We start from the raw sequence: 22,866 nt of genomic DNA, 5'->3' as shown, positions 1-22,866 counted from the left end.
TACTGCATGTAAACTGCTAAGCAAGTGTAACTCTTACTGTATATTACTTTGTACATTATATGAACTACTGCATGTAAACTGCTAAGCAAGTGTAACTCTTACTGTATATTACTTTGGACATTATATGAACTACTGCATGTAAACTGCTAAGCAAGTGTAACTCTTACTGTATATTACTTTGTACATTATATGAACTACTGCATGTAAACTGCTAAGCAAGTGTAACTCTTACTGTATATTACTTTGTACATTATATGAACTACTGCATGTAAACTGCTAAGCAAGTGTAACTCTTACTGTACATTACTTTGTACATTATATGAACTACTGCATGTAAACTGCTAAGCAAGTGTAACTCTTACTGTATATTACTTTGGACATTATATGAACTACTGCATGTAAACTGCTAAGCAAGTGTAACTCTTACTGTATATTACTTTGTACATTATCATGATTATATGAACTACTGCATGTAAACTGCTAAGCAAGTGTAACTCTTACTGTTCATTACTTTGTACATTATATGAACTACTGCATGTAAACTGCTAAGCAAGTGTAACTCTTACTGTTCATTACTTTGTACATTATATGAACTACTTCATGTAAACTGCTAAGCAAGTGTAACTCTTACTGTATATTACTTTGTACATTATATGAACTACTGCATGTAAACTGCTAAGCAAGTGTAACTCTTACTGTATATTACTTTGGACATTATATGAACTACTGCATGTAAACTGATAAGCAAGTGTAACTCTTACTGTATATTACTTTGTACATTATATGAACTACTGCATGTAAACTGCTAAGCAAGTGTAACTCTTACTGTATATTACTTTGTACATTATATGAACTACTGCATGTAAACTGCTAAGCAAGTGTAACTCTTACTGTACATTACTTTGTACATTATATGAACTACTGCATGTAAACTGCTAAGCAAGTGTAACTCTTACTGTACATTACTTTGTACATTATATGAACTACTGCATGTAAACTGCTAAGCAAGTGTAACTCTTACTGTATATTACTTTGTACATTATCATGATTATATGAACTACTGCATGTAAACTGCTAAGCAAGTGTAACTCTTACTGTTCATTACTTTGTACATTATATGAACTACTGCATGTAAACTGCTAAGCAAGTGTAACTCTTACTGTATATTACTTTGTACATTATATGAACTACTGCATGTAAACTGCTAAGCAAGTGTAACTCTTACTGTATATTACTTTGTACATTATATGAACTACTGCATGTAAACTGCTAAGCAAGTGTAACTCTTACTGTACATTACTTTGGACATTATATGAACTACTGCATGTAAAACTGCTAAGCAAGTGTATCTTTTACTGTACATTACTTTGGACATTATATGAACTACTGCATGTACCAAAAAAAGGCACAAACATTAATGGCATCAATATACATGAACAGATGTTCCTTGAAGGATGTGAAATTTTCTTGATTTTGCATTGAAAAAAAAAGAGTCTTGCAGCATTTTAACAACCCATTTTTTATTTTAAATACAGAAACCATTTCTGACACGCATTATTCTTAGAAGTTAAAAAAAAAAAGGAAAAAAAATCTCAAACTGGTCAATCCCCAAGATTTAATGGTCCATTATAGAAAATGATCTTTTGATCATGATTCAAGACTCATCTTTTAATCACTAAATTTTCAGTTTATCGACCATTAAATCTGATAAAAAAAAATCTTGATTAAAGAATGTTATTCAATCAATTAATAATATTTGAAAAATAAGCCATTAATTTGTAGCGATATGAAAGAAATGTAGAGAAACTACAGTTTATCAAGGTTTAAAATCTGAAAATTTTACATTTATTCGTCCATCAAAATATTAAATACATTAGTGTCCATTTGTCTACTTTTTATGTTTAATTTTTCCGAGTAATAAAAATATTTTGCACAAATTTAAAATAATATAATTTCAACTTTTCTAAAAGTTTAAAGCTGGAAAATTAGAAATTAAAAACTTAAAGGTAATTTTTACAACATATTAAAACTCAAAGGAGAAAATTTACTATTTTATCAGTTGGAAATAAATGTCATTTGTTAAGAATTTTAAAGTTTCATTTAAATTAGCCTAACGATAAACTTTAGTCGTATTATGTAAACAGGTTTTGTTGAACTTTCAATCACATGTAGGAAGAAAATGAACTGTATTTGTGGTTTTTGTCATGATATTTGTATTTGGAGTTTTTAGATCACTCATATGTCTGGGAATGCAGTCTGTATTATAAAGATTCTATAAACTAATGTATTTTCAAAGATAAGCTTGATTGAGTTTAATCTATAACAGGAAGATATACTTCTGTTTTATGTGGTCTCTGTTTAAATACATTCTCTATCATGAAAGTTGTGAAATGTAAATCAGTTAAAAAGGTCTAAACACTTATAACAATTCTTTCCTTGACCTTTTTTATTCATTCTTAAATACTGCGCTAATTCAATAGTTATCAGATGATTTTATTGAAAGGAAAAATGCCTCAGTTATCATTTTGGAAATAATAACATCTTACATCATAACATACATGTAGGTGGATACAGCCATTTTTAAAAGAAAGGGTTCCCAACCTAGGATAAAAAGGGGGGTTTCCAGCCAATTATGTCCCTATTAAAAAAAATGTGGGATTCAAACCCACCAGAACCCCCCTTGGGTATGCCACTGCATATCTTCAGCAGTAATTTTCCTTCATAAGATTTGTTTCAATGGTTATGATAGGCCAAAGATACAAAAAGAACATTCAAACTCATACATGTCATATAATGAAAAAAAACAAAATGACCATACAGTCCTGACAAAATAACGAAAAAAAAAACAAGAGACAAAATTTCAGTATACAAATTTCAAGGATTCGCAAGGTAAATGCATATGCACTTATTTCTGAATTCAGAATAAACAGCCTTTTATCATAGATATAGAATGATGTGGTAAGTGCCAATGAGACAACTCTCCATCCAAGTCACAATTTATAAAAGTAGACCATTATAGGTCAAGGTACATATGCAGTCTTGACAACACAGAGCCTTAGAGGCTCACACGGAACAGCAAGCTATAAAGGGCCCATACAGTTACTAGTGTAAAACCATTCATACGGGAATGAATGTTTATAATGAGGTACATGTACACACAATATGGGAGAAGACAAATTCCTCAACTTGAGTAATCAGTGTGTCAAATTTAACACCTCTCTGTTGAACAATTATATAATTTCTCCATAGCAGAATAGATTTACGCAATTGGATTATAAAATCCTTTAAAGTCAATGTTGTCCATTGGTATTATGACAGATTTAGATCTTGTAACATTGAAATGAAAGTATACACAGTATATAGTCCTGACCTTGAGTCAATATTTTCTTTGGTCTAACATTGAAATGAACCTGATTTATTATCTAAGGATTATTGATCTGGTATTTTCACCACACTATAATTTTGTTATTTTTTTTAATTTCCATTCCAGGTCAGTATGACATTAAAACATATCTGCATTTTTTAATACTTTTCTTGTATAAAAGACATAAAATCTATATATTTTATAAAGAAAAAAAAAGTCAAAATTTACTATATGTATGTTTTAAGATTTTGTAAATGCTTAAGGACGTAAACATATTTTTTTTAACCAAAAACAAACAACAGAAAAACTTGTTGTTAATGTAACTATAATGAACAAATTTTCTTATAATATTGCTTGGTGGTTGTAGGTATAAGAAATATGGATGTGCCAATATAATTCAGTGTATTGCAATGAAATTAGGAAGCTAACTTAAAGGAACCGCCTCATGGAGGTAGAAATATGCACATTAAAAGTAATTTTTGTACATTTGACCTGAAAAAATATAAATAAATAAAATCCTTCTCAATCTGTCAAAATATTTATCTTAAATAATAAATAATATAAAAACTTTATTTCCTACCTATTTATATTTCTGTGTTTATATCAACGTGTTAAATCCTTGATCATAAAAGTTAGAAATCGTCATCAATATTTAATTCCAATCCATACAACACACATTCAAACAGTTGACATAAGAATTTCTACAATACATCTTACACAAATGACTTAATACAGGTAAAAATGTCTTGAAGATACCTGTTGTAACAACAAATCTGATTGGTCAATTTGAAAGACATAAAGTAATTACCTAGCTTGTTACATCATGATTGTGGTTTAAGGTTAGATAGGTACATATCAGGTGAAAGTCAATAAAACAGGAAGAACTTATTACTTAATTACCCTATAATTATCTACTAGAAATTACAAACATTATTATCTATAGGTCGAATATAATGAATGTAGTGAAGAGTCTTTTTCTCTCCTATTCCCATATCATAGTCCAAAACTTGTAAAAGACTTAACATTGCGCTCTCTAATCTTAGTTTATTTCAATGACAGAAACTCAATGTTAATTGCTGCTTCAAGTAATCGTTGCATTTAGGTTGAAAAACTTGTATAAAACTTGTGAAAGAATTAACATTGCGCTCTCTAATCTTGGTTTATCTCATTGAAAAAAACTCAATGCTAATTGCTGTTTCAAGAAATCATTGCATTGAAATTGTTTTTTTCTTTTCTTTTTTCTAGTTTTGAGATCATGGTAACATTACAAATTGTTGTTTGAACAATCTTTTTAGACAACTCTAATATCCAAATGAATGAGATTTTGTTTTCAGTAGCTGTGACCAGTACATGATGCTTTAGATATTACCAAAGCCTAGTTTACAATACAAACCAAGGAAATGCAAAAATACTTCTGAAATAATGTGCCATTATAAAATTATCTTTATCAACTATATCCCAACAAATAAAAACTATTTATTTATTCCTAGTTAGTTTATAAATTAAACATGAAAAGCCTTTTTAAATCCATCTACTGACAGAAGCTTTTAAGGGGAAATAACCCTTGTAAATAGGAGATAAGTTAGCCCATCAAAAGATAGGAAATGTACTGAGCTGATTGTAAATAGACATTCTAGTAACAAAATGTATCCTTAAATGAACTTCATATGCACACATAATGAATAGTTCTGATTCTGAAAGGCCTAAGCCTTTTTCAACATTAAACGATAAAATCATCAAACAAAACCTCGTCTCCAGACTGTCCGTACAATATTTTACATTCAGATTAGCTTAACAAAGTAGTCTTGAGCCTTTCAATCTTTTTCTGTTATTTTAGTTTTAACATAGGCATACTTTATTTACTAGAATGTCCCAGTACTACCCGGTAGAAAGCAATCGTACATCAATTAAAAGTTCGGTAAACATTATTATCAAAAGTGGACCCCAGAAATCAAACTCAAGATTTGTATTTTTTTTAACTGTGTTGACACTTTAGATCAGAGTTCTATTCATACAAAATAGAAAGTTGAAATTTTACCAAACAAGGACAAAACATCTTTTAATTATATATTTGGAGAGGGTTACACTTTTAATTGGATAAAACAGTATAATATCAAAGTAATAAAAAATTGTATCAATTGTATTTACTTTGTTAGAATAAATATTTTATGAAGTTTTGAGATTGGAATTTTACCATTGTTCACAATGAAACTAACCAAATTGTATCTCTTTTCAATATAACTTTTTATTTGAACTGATCTTTAAAAAATATAGACTATATATGTCAGCAAAATAATTCACATTACATAGAAATAGTTGCAGAATGTTTTCTGACTATAAGACAAGTTTTATATTTGGAAAATTTCAATTGTTACTTGCAATCCAAAGTATAAATCATTGACTAGCTTTTTTCAGTGCATCAAGTGCATATATTTCATGACTTTATTCTGTTATCTTCAGGCACTAAGGCTTGCTGGAACACACAATGCTGGAACATTACCAATCAATCATTGATTTCAGACAATACAGCAACAACTCCATAGGTCTTTAACTAGATCTATACATGTACTTCCAGTACAGGTTGAACCAAAACTTGAAAATAAGCAGACTTGCTGCTTCTCCACAGAGAACACAGCATTTAGGAGTAACAGCAAAAAAGGTCTGTTGGAAATCGGAAAGAAGTGCGCCTGTAGGGTGAAATGTCTTTCTGTTGAAAATCAGAAAGAAGTGCCCCTGTAGGGTGAAATGTTTTTCTGTTGGAAATCAGAAAGAAGTGCCCCTGTAGGGTGAAATGTCTTTCTGTTGAAAATCAGAAAGAAGTGCCCCTGTAGGGTGAAACGTCTTTCTGTTGGAAATCAGAAAGTTCAAGTGCCCCTGTAGGGTGAAATATCTTTCTGTTGGAAATCAGAAAGAAGTGCCCCTGTAGAGTGAAATGTCTTTAAATGCCCCTGTAGGGTCAAATGTGTTTCTGTGTACTGTTACCTTAATGTGAACAAGTTAAAAGTTGGCTCAGTATATCCTATAGAAGGGTTCATTATCATATTGTATCAACATTGCAGGTCTTTAAGAGGATGCCTGAGACTAATGAGGATTGTTTAATCAATTACATACCTCCAAAAATAGTATGGTGTCTTCTAATTCATATGATATTTCAAGTCAAAGAATTTAGTCCTTGCAAACTTAAAACTGCATCTTGATAGTTGCTGACATCAGCAGAAATCATGCTTTACAGTTGCAAACTTTCAAACTGCCCTGCCCTAATGCATGGGTATAAAACTTCAATTGAAGAACACAATACAGAAATGGTTATCAAATATTTATGCTTTTTTTATTACAGATTCATAATTGTTGGTTGCTTTAGTAAAGATAATTCTAGAGCAAGATAAATACCCTTTGAACAAAATGAGAAAATAAGACAAATTATATCAATTTGAAGCCTTTAAAATGATATTGTTGTTTTCATGCATTTATTGTTTAAAATACCTGTAGCTCTATAAAACATGTATGCTATTGTCCCCCTTTCATTAAAATTTCATAGACTACAATAATTGTCGATCTTTGCAGTGGGCAGATGGGTAGACACATTGACAGAATCAGTGGCAGATCAAAGGGGGGGGGGGGGGGGGGTTGGCACATATAGTTGGAACCTCCTTTATCCTGGGTTGGGAACACTCCCCCCCATAAAAAATGGATGGATCTGCACCTGAGAATCAAAACATTCGACAATGGGAGTAAAACAAAAGGCTTTCCAAATATTCTTTTGAGGGCGATTAAAACAAATCCCATCTACAAATAAGTATGCTAGACTCAGTTAATTTATGCTGTATGCTAATATGATGTCTATTTATGCCCCTATATGCAATAAAAGACATATTTGGCTAAATATGGTTCCATAAATCATTGTCTGTTTTTATTTATGTTTATTTTTTTCCCTCACAAATGTCATGATAGCTATTTTTAGTAAGACAACAGTGTGAGACTCTTGTAAGTATCCAAAGAAGAAAATGTTTAGCATTTAGAATTTTGTTTGAAACTACATGTACTACATTTTACCTGTAATTTACATGATGATTTTAGATAAAATTATTGATGTTTGGAATATAAATTCAAATCCTTAAGCAATAAAGGATAAATTTTGTACTAGTAACTGTTGTCATTGCCTTTTTCTATTCATAGCTGTTTCCTAATTCATTTAATTCATATCAATTAAATATTTCTAATAATTAAAGACAATGCCAAAATATTATTTAAGCTCAAAATGATCTATTGAATATTTTAATAATTTAAAAACACAATGCAAAAATATCTAACGCTTTATCATGCATGACAAGACAGTACAGTTTTGAAGTCAACATTCTGTAGTTATTATAATGACTGCTCTTCAAATATTATGTCTACCAAAATTAACATGATTTCTAAATCAACTGTTCTGCACATTCCCATGCAACATTTTCCCTTTAACCATTATAGTCTAAAAAAAACCCTAAAATTTCCTTCTTAAAGGCAACAATGATACCTGAGGGAGCCTGCCTCCAACTAGTAGATTTTTTTTCTATTTGTTCTGGAAAATTGTTTGAAATATTTGTCACTGAATGTTAAGTAGATCAGAATCACAAATCTAAATTGTTTTTGTACTTTTTTAAGTAACCTTCCTTACAGTTAGGTACCTAAGCTGAAGTGGTAAAAAATGTCAACATTTTTAATATTCTTATATAATTTCAATCTCGCTACAGTAGCAAAATGAGTAAAACTTCATAAAACATAAACTCACATCTCATCTTCTGGTTTTGAATCATCATTAGAGTTAATATTAGCTTCCTTGCTTTTAATCTGTGAAGCATTATTTCCCATTGTTTAAAAATTCATAACATCACATTGATAGTACTTTTACTTAGGAGTGGAAAATATATCCTCGTTAACAAATTTGAATTCATTTCTTTATAATATCAATTATGTTTTGTAGTTCTAAATATTGAAAATCTCCCTCAAAATAACATAAATAGTTTCGCAAATATAATTGTCGGCCATTATTCTGTCAAAACAAAAGAGGTCCAGTCATGTGTGATCCACATAATATTTTTTACCAATATAATACCCGGGACAAACGTAATCATATCTAAGGTACAAACAGGTAGTGTTCATTGTCGTTGATAGACTTGGAAATGTATATCCTATTGTCTTTTTGAAATCAAACAATATAAGTATTTCAAATTGTTAAGTACTGTATGACCCAACGAATGCTTTAATTCAATAATTGAAAGGGAATACTGTAATACGAAGTTTACCGACCTGATAATCTAAAAGTTAAATCCAACTTTTCTTATAAAATTGTAGATTAAAAGAAAGATAGGGTACTAATTTTGATACAAAGGACAATTTTAATGACTGAATTTTATAATAAAAAGGCTCAATTTTGTAAAAGAAAGCACTTTTTTGTGTATAATCTTTGCAAAGAGTCAAAATATTAGTCTAGGTGGGAATTATAAAATTGGGGAATTCTATATCAGTGTTGAGATAAACTTCTATAACCCTACTCCGATGCAATATAAATTTTATGAAAAATTTGACCGATGTTGATACATTTTTTTCTAAAATCTTATTTTTTTCGTCAGACTCCATCCTAAAACTCAAGGGCTTAAAATTTCCATCATTTTTTTTGTATCAATGCAAGTTATTTTCTATATGAACAAACTGGAAAATACATATAAAGTGTAAAGAATTAAGTTTTATTTGTAAATGATTAAATTCAAGGTCAATCCCAATTTTGTTTTTGTTTTAGGTTATAAATCTTGTATCTCTACCTAATTAATTTTCTAACATGGGTTGACCATAAGTTAACATTAGTAATATTCTATGCTCTATAGCTCTCTTTTAATTTTTCCAAATTCCATATCACATTTCAACCTTAAATTCTTTGAGTTATTTCAATTTTTTCACCCTTTCACCCTCTTCCTGTAGTTAAGAAAGCTACCATTTATCTCTTTTACAAGATAGCAACTTAGCTGTCAAAACTGTTCAACTGGTTGTAGTTAACCAATTCATACTAACAATAGGTAAAGAATGAAAAAAAACTATTACGTCCAAAGTTAATGAAATTCCTGTCATATTTTAATCACAGCTTTTTAACTCTTTAACAATACCAATTATATTCCTTTATGATTTATTGTAGCATGAAAAGTCTTCACAATACGACTAAATATAGAAATAGCGAATTGTCTCGCCAAGTTCCAAGGTCAGTAGATAACTCTGTGGTAACTAAAAACAAAATACAACATGTCATGTAATAAAAAAAATGAAATATCGTAAAAAAATCCGTGACATATAACAATGCACTTTTGATCCTAATTAGCTGTTTTTCTTATAACAAAAGATGCCAAATTGAGGTTTACACATGCCATGATGACTTTGCAGTTATTTTGTTTACTAGAGTAAATTACGTTTTCTAACTTTAAAGTACAATATTGTTTTGTCAGTTTAAAATGAGATGTGAAGAATTCCGGTACTATCAAATTGTAAATAGATAAACACAAATTACGTTCTGGGTCAAAGGCATCAAGTGTTTTCCATTAGCTTAGAAAAATCATAGATTTAAACCTATTAAATTTTGTATGAATTAAACGAAATTTATTTCTTACTGGTATAGATATAAAATTCAGTGATAAATACTGATGGATAGTTGTATTACAAGTATGTGTGAAAACAAAAATCCATTTTTTTAAAGGATTTTCACGCACTTTCAAATACTTAAGTGTTAGCTGAAAAATCTTATTGATCAACTACTGACCACTAGTAGGCCTATTACTATATATTGGAAGAAATTTTTATCAATTTGCACATTCGTTGAATTCTGTATAACTGCCCCTTTTTTTCTTTAATGCTCTCCAAATCGCTCAACCATGCATATATGTACATGTAGCAATTTCATAAAACAGCATATTTTCCTCTGCCAAATTTTGGAAACAATCAAAACTGTCTAAAGCTGGGTTGTTGACATTATCAAATTTGATTGGTCCAAGTCATCAGATGTGATTATCAAAGTTATTGCATCAAAAGTAGGGTAAAAGAATTATAATACACTCTCATTGATTGGACAGTTGCTGTACATAGGCAGATCCAGGAGGGGGCCCAGACCCCCCTTTCTTGGAAAAAAATTGGTTGATTATATAGGGAATCACTGAAGGTCAGTCAGCCCCCCCCCCACCCAAGGTCAGTCAGCAGGCCCCCCCTTAGGTCAAGTTCTGGATCCGAGACTGAAGTCTTTCCAAGTTTAAAAGTCAAATAGAGTGAAACTCTATTCTACTAAAGACAGCCAAAGTTTTTTTTTATCAGATTGACCGTAATTGTAATTAAAAAAAACCAATCATAAACTTTGACCAAAATAACTATACAAGAAAACTTCAATAGTGACACCAGTCCCTAACTGGTCTGACTTAACCCATCCACTGATAGATATTATCAGTTTTATACATAATTAAACAAAGTGCACCAAAGTAACTTTATACACAGACAATCATCAACACTATAGAATATCATTATCACTTTGAAGCTATAAATGAACTATTTGATTTTTTTACCGCTATAAATAATCTATTTGAATTTTTTTTTCAACTATTGAATTTACGGAAGTTCAAACACATATATAAAGTTAAAGGATATTACTTCTTCTATTCATACGTATTGACACAAACAATTGTAACAATCGGTTACTTTTGGGCTTATATTAGGTAATTTCCTGCAGGACAAACCTCAAAATCATATAGATTTTGTACGATAACTAACTGGTATATAGGGTGGTCTCTGTATGATTTTTAAGTTTCTTTGAACTCTATAATTACAAGACATAGATAATGTTTTAGCCTAATCATAGGGTTAACATGTGTCTATTGGCAAAAATGTTAATCTTTTGTTTTTGTTTATGTTTTTTAAAGTGCAGAAATTGTTCATACATCTTGATACAAAAAGTTGTGACAATCGGTTACTTTTCAGGCTTATTAGGTTAGTTTTCTGCAGGACAAACCAAAAAATTATATACTGTAGATATTTTATGATAGCTATCTAGTATATAGGGTGGTCTCTATGATTTAAGTTTCTTTGAACTCTATAATTATAAGACACAGATAATGTTTTTAGCCTAATCATAGGTTAACATGTGTCTACTGGCTAAATGTGCATCTCATGTTTTTGTTTATTTGTTTATAAAAGTGCAGAAAATATTGTCATAAGATATATTAAAATTTTGTACTTTGTCTGGTTATAAAAACCTTGAACAAATTATTATTAAAATAAACAAACTCATATCTCTATTTATAAATAATATCTACGTCTTTCAATTGTTTAATAAAATTGAGAATGGAAATGGGGAATGTGTCAAAGAGACAACAACCCAACCATAGAATAGACAACAGTAGAAGGTCACCAATAGGTCTTCAATGCAACAAGAAACTCCCACACCCAGAAGAGTCCTTCAGCTGGCCCCTAAACAAACATCTATACTAGTTGTATGTATAAGAGAGGATATTTATAGATTATAACATGTCCTTTTCCGTGTCATCCCTTGTATCATCTAGAGACTCTCATTAAAGCTCAAGGCGCCTAATACGACTAGAGCAAATCTGCAGCTTTTGCATATATATGAAATAGAGAATGTTTTTGTTACAGATATGTGATAAGGTATAGTCATTCATGATACAAAATCCCTGCACGAACATGAAAAAACCAAAAGAATAGGAACAGCACTATTATTGCTCAGTTCTCCACCAGAAAGCCACAATAGACTAAGCCATAATATCATAGTGTAAATTGAATACACCAAATCAGCTAGGCTAAACAAAATATGTTTTTTGGTTTCTGAATGGTATTAAAATTTTGGTTGATTGTTGTGACCTTTACAAACTGTTGCATATGACCTGCAAGAAGAAGCTTGCCTATGACCTTCAAGAAGAAGCTTGCCTATGACCTTCAAGAAGAAGCTTGCCTATGAACTTCAAGAAGAAGCTTGCCTATGAACTTCAAGAAGAAGTTTGCCTATGAACTTCTTCTTGAACTTCAAGAAGAAGCTTGCCTATGACCTTCAAGAAGAAGCTTGCCTATGAATTTCAAAAACAAACTTTTGCATGTAAGGTAAATGACTTACTGGAAGCTTTCTATCCTTCTTGGTCTTTGTTTCATACTTGAAGAGGACTGTTTCTGGACAATACTATCATCTTGTATCCCCAGTCTACTTCTCTCTCTTTCCTGGGCCTCTCTGGCTTTCTGTAGGAACGATGAGGATCGCAGTACTTTAACACTGGACTCTAGCTTTGACGTTCCCCTAAAAAATAAATTACGATTTGTTTACAAATTTGAAGACACAAATATACTGTATTAAAGACTCTCTATTATGTAACAATGCATGTTTTATACACTGTCACTGCCGCAAGCTTAGATGACGTTAATCTTGACTTGTAATTTTGTGCAATTTTAACCTTTGCACTTCGAAAATCTTTTATATACTGCTAGGCAAAACTGAGATAAAAGGATTATTCAATAAACTATACAATAGAAATTTTAACCTAAGACCTTTGTGCACCACAAAAACCTTATTTATGCTGCTAGACCAAATTGAGATAAAAGCATAATTATACAATACATTTAGCAATACCTTAAAGTAAAGCTTTTGGGCAAACCCTTTTTAATACAACAATCATTTTATTTTTTCTCAGTTTCTATATTTGATGCCAGTCAATAGGTTAATAAACTGACATCAACCGACACAAATTAATCAAGCAAAATTTCTACAACAGTTTTGTGGAATTGTAAAAACTCAATAAACCTTTTGAAGATAAAGACTTAAAGAAACTGTTCAAAAACCCAATCGTCAAATCTACAATCCTCAAGATCGTAATCGTTTGTAAAAAGTTTTCAGTTAAATGTATGGGAGCACACAATACAGAGCATACCAATGCAGTGAGGTGAAAAATTCACTTTAATCTAATGAAGTTTGCTTTAATAACATTTAATATTATACAACTTTCTTGCATTAAAACCGTGTTTAATCTCATCACAGATCAAGCAGCCTTGTCCTAATTAAATAATGTCAAACAATATAAAGAACAGCCCCATTATACCAGAGGTCGCACTGTGTGGTGGAAAACACTTTGAGAGTGCGCTAATCAAAGAATAAATCCAACGATTTTGTTATTTGTTTCTTATGTTAAATTACAATGACAAAATATTGACAAAGATGTTTTGACCACCTACCGAGCGTGGAACGAGGTCGTAATCAAAGTTTATTTACATTGAATTAACCTTAAGTTGTATACAGACCGGCAAGTAGAATACATTTCTTTGCTCAAGACCACAGACAGATATTAAGTAATTGTTAAGTTATCTCCCCTTGACACTGTAAACATTTGAAGTAGCATTAAAGTGGAGAGTAGATCATCTCAGATATGTGTTACAATTATATATTGATATGAACTTGTGCTAATACAGCTTTCTCAACAACAACAACGGGAATACAACATAATTTCATTTTGATTTACATAACTCATTTTTTAATCGATTTATACTCATGACACCATCAAAGAGGGGGGATAGGACCTTTAATGGGACTCCGGAATCGGTGTTTTTAAGCTCAGAATTTCGTGATTGACCCTTTCTGGATCTGGGAATTCTTTTTTATTTTATTTTGGGACCTCAGGATTTCGTATTTTTAAGGCCAGGATTTCATGATCCGGCTGAGTATCCCTCCTATCCTCCCTCATCAAATCAGATCCATCTTATCAATAGAGATCAATTCATATATCGTATATACAAAATTTAGTCCTGGTATCTATGATGAGTTTATTTCATATAATTTTTCTCTCTATTTTTACAAAACAAAAAGCAACTTATTCTAACAATTTAGGGGTGGATCAAGCCATATTTAAGAAGGGGGGTTCCAACCAACAACAAAGGTGAGGTTCCAACTATTATAAATCTCCCTATTCAAATGCATTGATTGTCCAAAAATAAAAAGGGGGTTCCTGGACCCCTAGAACCACCCCTGGATTCACCAGTGCAATTGTCTCACTAGTTGATATGACCTTTTCCCTCAATATTTCTTAATGTTATCATTTTTTTTCCAATGAACTAAATTGTATAATGCTGTGGATGACTATACTTTTATACCCAACATAAAAACCTATTTCATGCATACTGTCATGGCTGCTACATTTTTCAGATGTTTTTATCCATTATCAAAACTGCCATATCTTTTCTTAAAATTTCATATACATTGTACATATATATACAGTTTTTTGTGACTATTTATTCCATTATGTACATTATAATAAATACCTCCTTGAAAATGCAACAATTCACAGGGGCGGATCCAGCCATTTTAAAAGGGGGGGTTCCCAACCAGGACAAGGGGGGGGGGGGGGTCCAACTATATATGTCCCTATACAAATGCATTGATTGGCCAGCCCCGGAACTTAAATGCTGAATGAAAATCGTATAGAAATTAGTTGTAGAAATGTGTATTATAACTTAAATGAGAACAACACAAAAACCACTTTCAGAAAGACAAGGGGCCCAAACTATTCTTCATTTTAAAATCAGCCACTCATAGCAAACTGATTCATGGTCAAATCAATGGTTTTAGTATGGAATGCATTGTATTATTCAAACGTAGTCCTGTTTTCTCACACCCTCCCCCTTTTTACACTAAATATTGATCTGATTAAAACTATACATGCAGAGTTCTTACAAAAAATAAAAATCCCTGAAGAAAATTTACTGCAGACTACCAATATTGTGCCTGTTCTTTTCAAAACCTTTAGACCACTGTTTTTCAGGAACTGAGACCGTACATGCAATTATAACAAGTATACAATTGTAGTTTTCTGTATAGGCAATATTGAGTTTTGAAAAATACGCAAGATCACAACATCTGCAAATATTATTTTTTGTACCTTTTTTATTTAGACAACTTTTTTTCTGACCCTTACCTGTTCGGACAGGTGTGAATACAGGTGTTTTCTTTCCTGATTGAATTCCAATAATCAGCATAATTAAAACTCACAGAACGTCTGGGCGAATAAGTTTGCCTCTGTGAAGATGCCATCATAACAATTTAAAACAGAGTTCACATTTTCAGTCAAATTTCAGTTTTTAAATTTAAATCCACACAACAGTTAATAAATAAATTCACTGTTTTCACCAGGCTAATTAGGTTTCATTAACCATGAGTTTGTATCTGGCATTTTAATCACAAGTATCGTGACCATGTTGCAGTTTCTTAACTTTGCATCACAATTTTTTTTGGCATCAATTAATCATTACTTAATCATTAATCGATATAAACGTGTGTCAGTTATCAAATTTGACATCTACAGGTGTAAGTAACCATCCTCCTTTCGCTAATTACCATTTTTTTTCATTTTTCGTGTAAATATAATTATCTTGTGCAAAAACTTGCTCGATGTTTAGTTCATTTTTTTTCAACACAGAAATCGTCTAATTCCATCTAACTGAATCCAATTATGAAATTGTTATAAATAATTTATCCTTTGTACCATTATCTGTTTACGTAATCACGTTAGAAGAATAGATTGTTTAATCCAAGCATTTGAAATTTCTTTGACTGTGCTTCTTTGATGTTTTTTCTGATCCTGTTAATCATGATTATTTGCCTGAAACCCAGAAACAGGAAACAACTACACTGCACCTTTTAAAAACTTCAGTTTTATATCTAAAATTGGTACAGTCCAGCACTTCTGTCACAAAACAATCCTAAGAAGAGAACTGACCAATATTTCACTTCGCTTTCAAGGTAAACGTGGTATTTAAAGTGACGAACTGGAAATCCAACTGACCCATTGTGTTGTCCCGGCTACTGTTACAAATGTTTTTCTTCTAAATATAAACCTTTATAGAGAATGTAACATTGAACCTAGTATCTTCCTCAAACAAAATTGTAAAGAATCAAATGTCCGTCACCAAAATCTATCCATTGATAATTATAACGCGTGTCTGTAAGGTTTGAAACACACAACAATAGAGATTATTTATACGAACCCACATGACTATAGAAATCAGGCTTTAATCTCGCTTAACAAATAACTTTCAAGTAAAAGTGTCAAAACTTTCCTTTGAAATTCTTTTATTGGATTTTGAAATTGGTATTTGGTTATAATTAAAGCCCCCTTTATTAATTTTCAGACCCCCAATCAAAAATGTATGTAAACATTTGTTTAACATGTAAATCGTATCAACGAAATACATCTAACTGCAGAATGTAAGCCAGTCAGGTTTTTGACGAATTATTGTATAGACTTAACAGGGCTGAAGAAATAGATTGTGTCGATAGTAATGGAGAGGGTGTTTTACAAAACGTTTTTGTTGTTTTTGTGTAAACAGGTCATTAGAAATGCAATAAAATGGCAAATACTAAACTACTTGTGATACAAAAAGCAGATATATCACACTTTCGATACTTTTGTTTGATTCCAAAGAGCATGTCTAAATTTGTCAAAACATTTGAATAGAATCGACCAAGACATAATGGGACAAGTTACGCTGGATTTTTATCAACTTATCAAGTTGTCACACAGTTGCAATATTTGGCATTCCTCATTTCGATATTTGAAAAAAATATGCACTCCTTTAAAGTCCCCATGGAAAAATAATGGAGATAGGAAGTAGAGGCCATAGCTGACATTGTCTCTGAGGGGTTTAGTTGGAGCCCTTGACTTTAATCGTCAAACTTCAATCTGAATTCCTCAAACCATGTCCCCTCCTTTTTGTTCTTTACCTGTATACACCATTTTATACCTTTCAACTTAGCTAATTGTATATTCAAGGAAAGATGAAAATTGCACAGTTGCAGCCAGATTAAATCTATAAATACCAGAGGCAAATTAGGGGGAGGGAGAGGTCCCTATATATTAAGTGATTGCAATTTTTTTTTTAGAAATCTACCTAACATTTTATTGCCTTGGTGGTGACACCGCCTTTTTAATACTGTGTACATAAGAGGAAATAAAAAAACTTCAATTCTGACTTACACATTTTAAGTAAAATGTACATGAGAAATTCAGTAAATTTAAATACATGTACTAACAATACAAGTAGAACACAATTTCATACTGACTCATTTGATTTAATATGCGATTAATTTTCCTAATTCATATTCAAAAGAAAATATATAATCTCTATAATTCTTTTATTAAGGTATAAAGTTAGTATCCTAAGCAGTTTATATAAGAAAGAGCAATAACTATGAGTCACCTTGTAATGTGCTTTAATCTTAGAAAAAAGGTCAGGATTATGTATATGGGAAAAGAAAGAGATGTGTATCATTAACCCAGATATTACAATGAATGCAGATGGTGTAACCAAAACCCTTACAATAGACTCTTTTAACATGGAATAGAAGAGGACCCATTTTCCATTGATATTTTCTTTAAGTTCTGCTACAGCATATATATATATATATATTTTTGCTTCGATGATCCAGGTCAAGTTAAATCCAAATCAGACCTCCTTGCAAAGATGCATATGAATGCATTTTTATGTCTTTTCTAATAACAACCTGATTCTCTATTGGCTGTAGTGTAGGGTCAATGTAAGCAAAATAGTATTACTAAAAAAAAATCTGCGGAGACCAACTTTAATTTAGGCACAATGTCAAATGCTTGTTGCGCTAAAATAGCACTTAATTGAAACTGGAATAACAAATTCACCTCCTAACCAAAAATCAATCATTTTTTTAACCGCATTTCAGATGATGCAATAAAATTTTGTTACTGCCAAAATGTCTGACCTTCAAAAAAGAAGAATCTTGTAAAATGTAAAAGTGTCATAGTTAACATATAGGTTACATAACAATGTATTTAGTCAGATCCATCTTAAATCAGGTGATCTAAAGACATGAATCTCTGTTAGTCATCAGTAACAAACCATGGTCTTTTTATGCAAATCAATGCATTGCAACGGTTTTCGTATAAATTAAAAAACAAGTTCATTATAATGACTGAGTTGGCAAGAGCTACTTTTCTCATCAAAAAAAATCTGTATCAGGTATGTCCTCATTGAAGGGGAATAATTCAAATTAATCATTCAAAAATTAATCCTTGATAATGCCGGCATGCAAATTCAGAATTTCATTTTATATACAAAAAAATAATGAAATTATTTTAATGCAATTTAAAAAGCAACAATTACTCACAAACAGATAATATATGAATAGGCAACTTTGACCCTGTTAAGCAGCAGCTTCCAAGAAAGATAACTCTTATAAAAACTTTTAGTTCAAAAGGGAGGTAAGTTTAGAAGAATCAAAATGTTAAACAGTCAAATCAATTTTTAAATTCTTGCCTGTCTAACAAAGATTGTCTTAAATTTCCAATATATTTATCAAACAAAATTATGTTTGCATATCTTACTTTCAATAAATTTTGAAATCCAGCTATTCAGAAATATGTGAATAAAGACCATATACATTTTTGTTTTTACGAAATTATATATATAAATATCTTATCTTATTTATGATAAAATTGAGAATGGAAATGGGGAATGTGTCAAATAGACAACAACCTGACCATAGAAAAAACAACAGCAGAAGGTCACCAACAGGTCTTCAATTTAGCGAGAAATTGAACATGCATGACAACAATTATCAACATTTCTTGTGTAAAAGTTTATACATTATACTACTACCATATTACCAGGTACATGTATTTTCAACAACTTTGACTCCCATTAGGGACTAATCACACATTCAGGGAAACTGTAACATAGCCTGAGAATGGTCTCAGGGAAACTTACATAGCCTGAGAACGGTCTCAGGGAAACTTACATAGCCTGAGAACAGTCTCAGGGAAACTTACATAGCCTGAGAATGGTCTCAGGGAAACTTACATAGCCTGAGAACAGTCTCAGGGAAACTTACATAGCCTGAGAATAATCTCAGGGAAACTTACATAGCCTGAGAACGGTCTCAGGGAAACTTACATAGCCTGAGAACGGTCTCAGGGAAACTTACATAGCCTGAGAACGGTCTCAGGGAAACTTACATAGCCTGAGAACGGTCTCAGGGAAACTTACATAGCCTGAGAACGGTCTCAGGGAAACTTACATAGCCTGAGAACGGTCTCAGGGAAACTTACATAGCCTGAGAACGGTCTCAGGGAAACTTACATAGCCTGAGAACGGTCTCAGGGAAACTTACATAGCCTGAGAACGGTCTCAGGGAAACTTACATAGCCTGAGAACGGTCTCAGGGAAACTTACATAGCCTGAGAACGGTCTATTTGATACCACAAAATATAAAACTATTAATGATTTACTGTGGTTAAGATCATCTGACCTTATCGTAACCTAATGAGTAAGATGTACACAATTAGTATTAATACATAATAAAATGTCAGGTTTTATTACCATAGGAAATGCACGTTTTTACATCAAACATATGTTTGTTTAATTATGAGAAACTATTTTGTCTTGGCCAAAGTGCTGGGAATAAATAAGATCTTAAAATATATCATTAAATTATGATCGATCTATATAAATATGCTTGGTGTCCTGGCTTCCCTGTTTGTATGTAGAATATGGTTGGTTATTTAGGTAATCTTTGAAATATATTTGGAGCAGGCCCCCTCTTCATTGCTCTTAGGCAGTCTGGGTCCCCACTTGTTAAAAATATCTGGATCTGCCACTGAAGTATTTAACTTCTTCACCTACAGGAGCTCTGGAAGGGAAGGTGGAGTTTGTTGTGGACTGCAAAATCTGAACTAAGTTGTACCTCAAAATGTTGTTGCAAGTTTTCTTTTACATGTAAAATTTAACTTGAGTCACATAAAGTTCATAAACTGAGTATTGTCGAAACATAAGCTTTAAGCAATACATTTGCATTGCAGATCCTAAATCACCAATTAAATACATTGATGCGAACAATGCACAAAAGGAACAATTGTTTATAATACTGTTAATGTACTATGTCTAGCCTAAGAAAATAACCTACTTAGACCAAATTAATTCTGCACTTCCACAAATATTTCCTAATCTCACCTATATGTACTGCCTTCAGGGTATGTCACTTTTCTTTATCAATACTTTATTCATTTTTTACATTAAACTTAACACAAATCCCCTGAATTCATTTTCTATTAAAATAACATTCCATACAAATCACAATGACAGTTTAAAGATGATCTTGAAATTCTTTCCTATAAAAGGTAAAAAGTTTGAAATAATTAGACACTTAGCCATGATAGATCACAGAATACAAGGAAACATTCACCAAAGTGAGTCACAATGTGCAAGCTAAGAAATACCTGCCTATCATTGTATATTGACCTAACAATGTTACAAACTTACAATTTACTAGGCAATGTGGTATATCTTCCTTATGTTTTTTTATGATGATGTAATGAGGTTTCTAACTAAGCTTTACTTTGACAAAGTTTATTATACATATCTTAAGTTTGAGTAACCAAGTCAGATGTTTACCTTACCATATATCTATACATTTTTTGTTATTTTGGAGAATTTTATGTTGATGGTGTTCCAACTTTATGTCCCCATTCAAATACATTGATCATCCCAAAAAAAAGGGAGGATGACAAACCCTAGAACCCCCTGGATCCACCACTGAATGAATCCTGAATATAATCTTTACAAGGCTTCTAAGTAGTTTAAATGTCTGGACTTAAAAGTACATACTAGTTGAACATTCCAACATAGGACAATTGTTCATGTCATGCTAACAATAAAACAGTTCTATTGGTAAATGATCATAGATTTCTGAAACAATACATGTTTAATTTACCATCCAGGACAGTGTTTGATCTCTGACCTCTAGAAGTAGATAGTATGTACAAATAAACAAACATAAACAATAGTATCCGACCATCAGACAATACCCCCTATCAACAAGGAGATTTAATTTAATTTTCTCATAGCAATCCAAACGCATTCTAACATTGAGTATAATACTAAACTAGGTCCTTTTAATGCTTATTTAAAAGTTTATATCAACTTTTATTTTACATAACTCAAAAGCAGCAGTAAAGTTATCAGAAATGAGTTAACTAAACTGAAGAAAATTGCTTTTCATGTCACTTCCATAACCTAAGCAATTACAAGGAAATATATATGACTCAGGTGTACTAAAATACTGGTCCTCAACAAACACTAGTCTATTATTAAATGGTAGATTAGAGGCCAGTTGTCAGGAATTTCTAGGGGGAGGGAGGTAGTGAATTTTCAACTGTTTTTTTTATTTCATTTTGAAATACATTTTTCAATTGAGCACTTTTTACATTTCATACAAAAACACCAAGACTAAATTAACATTGTACAGTTTCTATATATTTTCCATAACAAACCTCAAGTTGACATGATGAAACAAACCTGTCACCTTTGACAGATCGGTGTAAACAAAACAGACCCATACTTGGCACCAATCAACAAGAATATTCATACACACATAAGGAACAAACTGGACAAACAACCAAATATCAAAAGTTCATCAAATCCTATGTTACTACAAAATACAACACTGGTATGTGTACACTGTCAAATATAGGGACACATATGTGTACACTGTCAAATATAGGGACATATGTGACCGAAATCACTGTGTCTGTTGTCATTTTTTTAAAGTCACTTTGCGAAAGAGTATTATAAAAAAAGTTCTGTACTGCAAATTGGGAAGTATTGTGGCTGTCAGATTATTTTAAGCAAGTTTTTGTGGAATATCTTTTGGTAGAAACACTTTCAATACACATTTGTACAATTTTCAAAAATTTTATGAGCAATCTCAAGTTTTCAAGCAAATTTGCCCGTCTTTTAAAAAAAATACAAATGTTATCTTTCTAAATAACATTAACGGTACCAATTTTCCTGCACCAGATGCGCATTTCAACAAATTACACGTCTCTTCAGTGATGCATATAGCCAAAATATTTGAATTTGAAAGCTTATTCTAAAAGATGAAGAGCTATAATCAAAAAGGTCCAAAAAGTATAGCCAAATCCGTGAAAAGAATCTCATGAGCTTTGGTAACAGCAAATTTTAATAACAAAAAAAATCTGTATTTTCATGCCAGTACCGATTAGTACAAGTTCAGTTGCAAATTACCGTAGCAAGTTTAGCAGCTAGTAATAATAGCTTGAAAAGTTTAAACGGAAAATTGTTGACCTACTTAAGATGTCCAACTACTGACCAATGTCAGACAAATGACTATTTGAAATCACAGAAAAACTATTGCGATATAAATATAAAAAAAATTTAAAAAATCTTTCAATTTAGGTTACCAATAAGTGCAATTTGAGTTCCAACAATTTGTTATCACGTTTAGGGTAAATATTGTCATGAAAGGATGCCTTTTTGTCTGACAACATTTTCGTAAACACTTGAAAAATGTTGATGTTTCCCATGATATTTTTTCATGTATTAATCAAACACTTAAAAACACCAATATTTCCCATGGTTACTTTTTTCCTATATTAATCAAACACTTAATAACACAGTCA

The 22,866-nt window shown here is 31.4% G+C and overlaps 1 protein-coding gene across 5 annotated transcripts in view; it reads right to left on the bottom strand.

The window, feature by feature from the left end:
• Window positions 1–22,866, bottom strand: part of LOC134697259 (serine/arginine repetitive matrix protein 2-like) — a 107,061-nt gene that overhangs the window by 61,703 nt on the left and 22,492 nt on the right. For 4 of the 5 annotated variants that reach the window (XM_063559417.1, XM_063559418.1, XM_063559419.1 and 1 more), the window contains exon 2: window positions 12,498–12,674. In XM_063559417.1, coding sequence (XP_063415487.1) covers window positions 12,498–12,674 — 177 coding nt within the window. Of the gene's footprint in view, window positions 1–3,944; window positions 4,098–12,497; window positions 12,675–22,866 lie in introns of those variants that run through there. The other variant, XM_063559422.1, reaches the window with a different exon arrangement.

Source organism: Mytilus trossulus, chromosome 14 (genome assembly GCF_036588685.1).
Source record: "Mytilus trossulus isolate FHL-02 chromosome 14, PNRI_Mtr1.1.1.hap1, whole genome shotgun sequence".
NCBI lineage: Eukaryota > Metazoa > Mollusca > Bivalvia > Mytilida > Mytilidae > Mytilus > Mytilus trossulus.
This window is presented reverse-complemented; position numbering and strand designations above follow the sequence as displayed.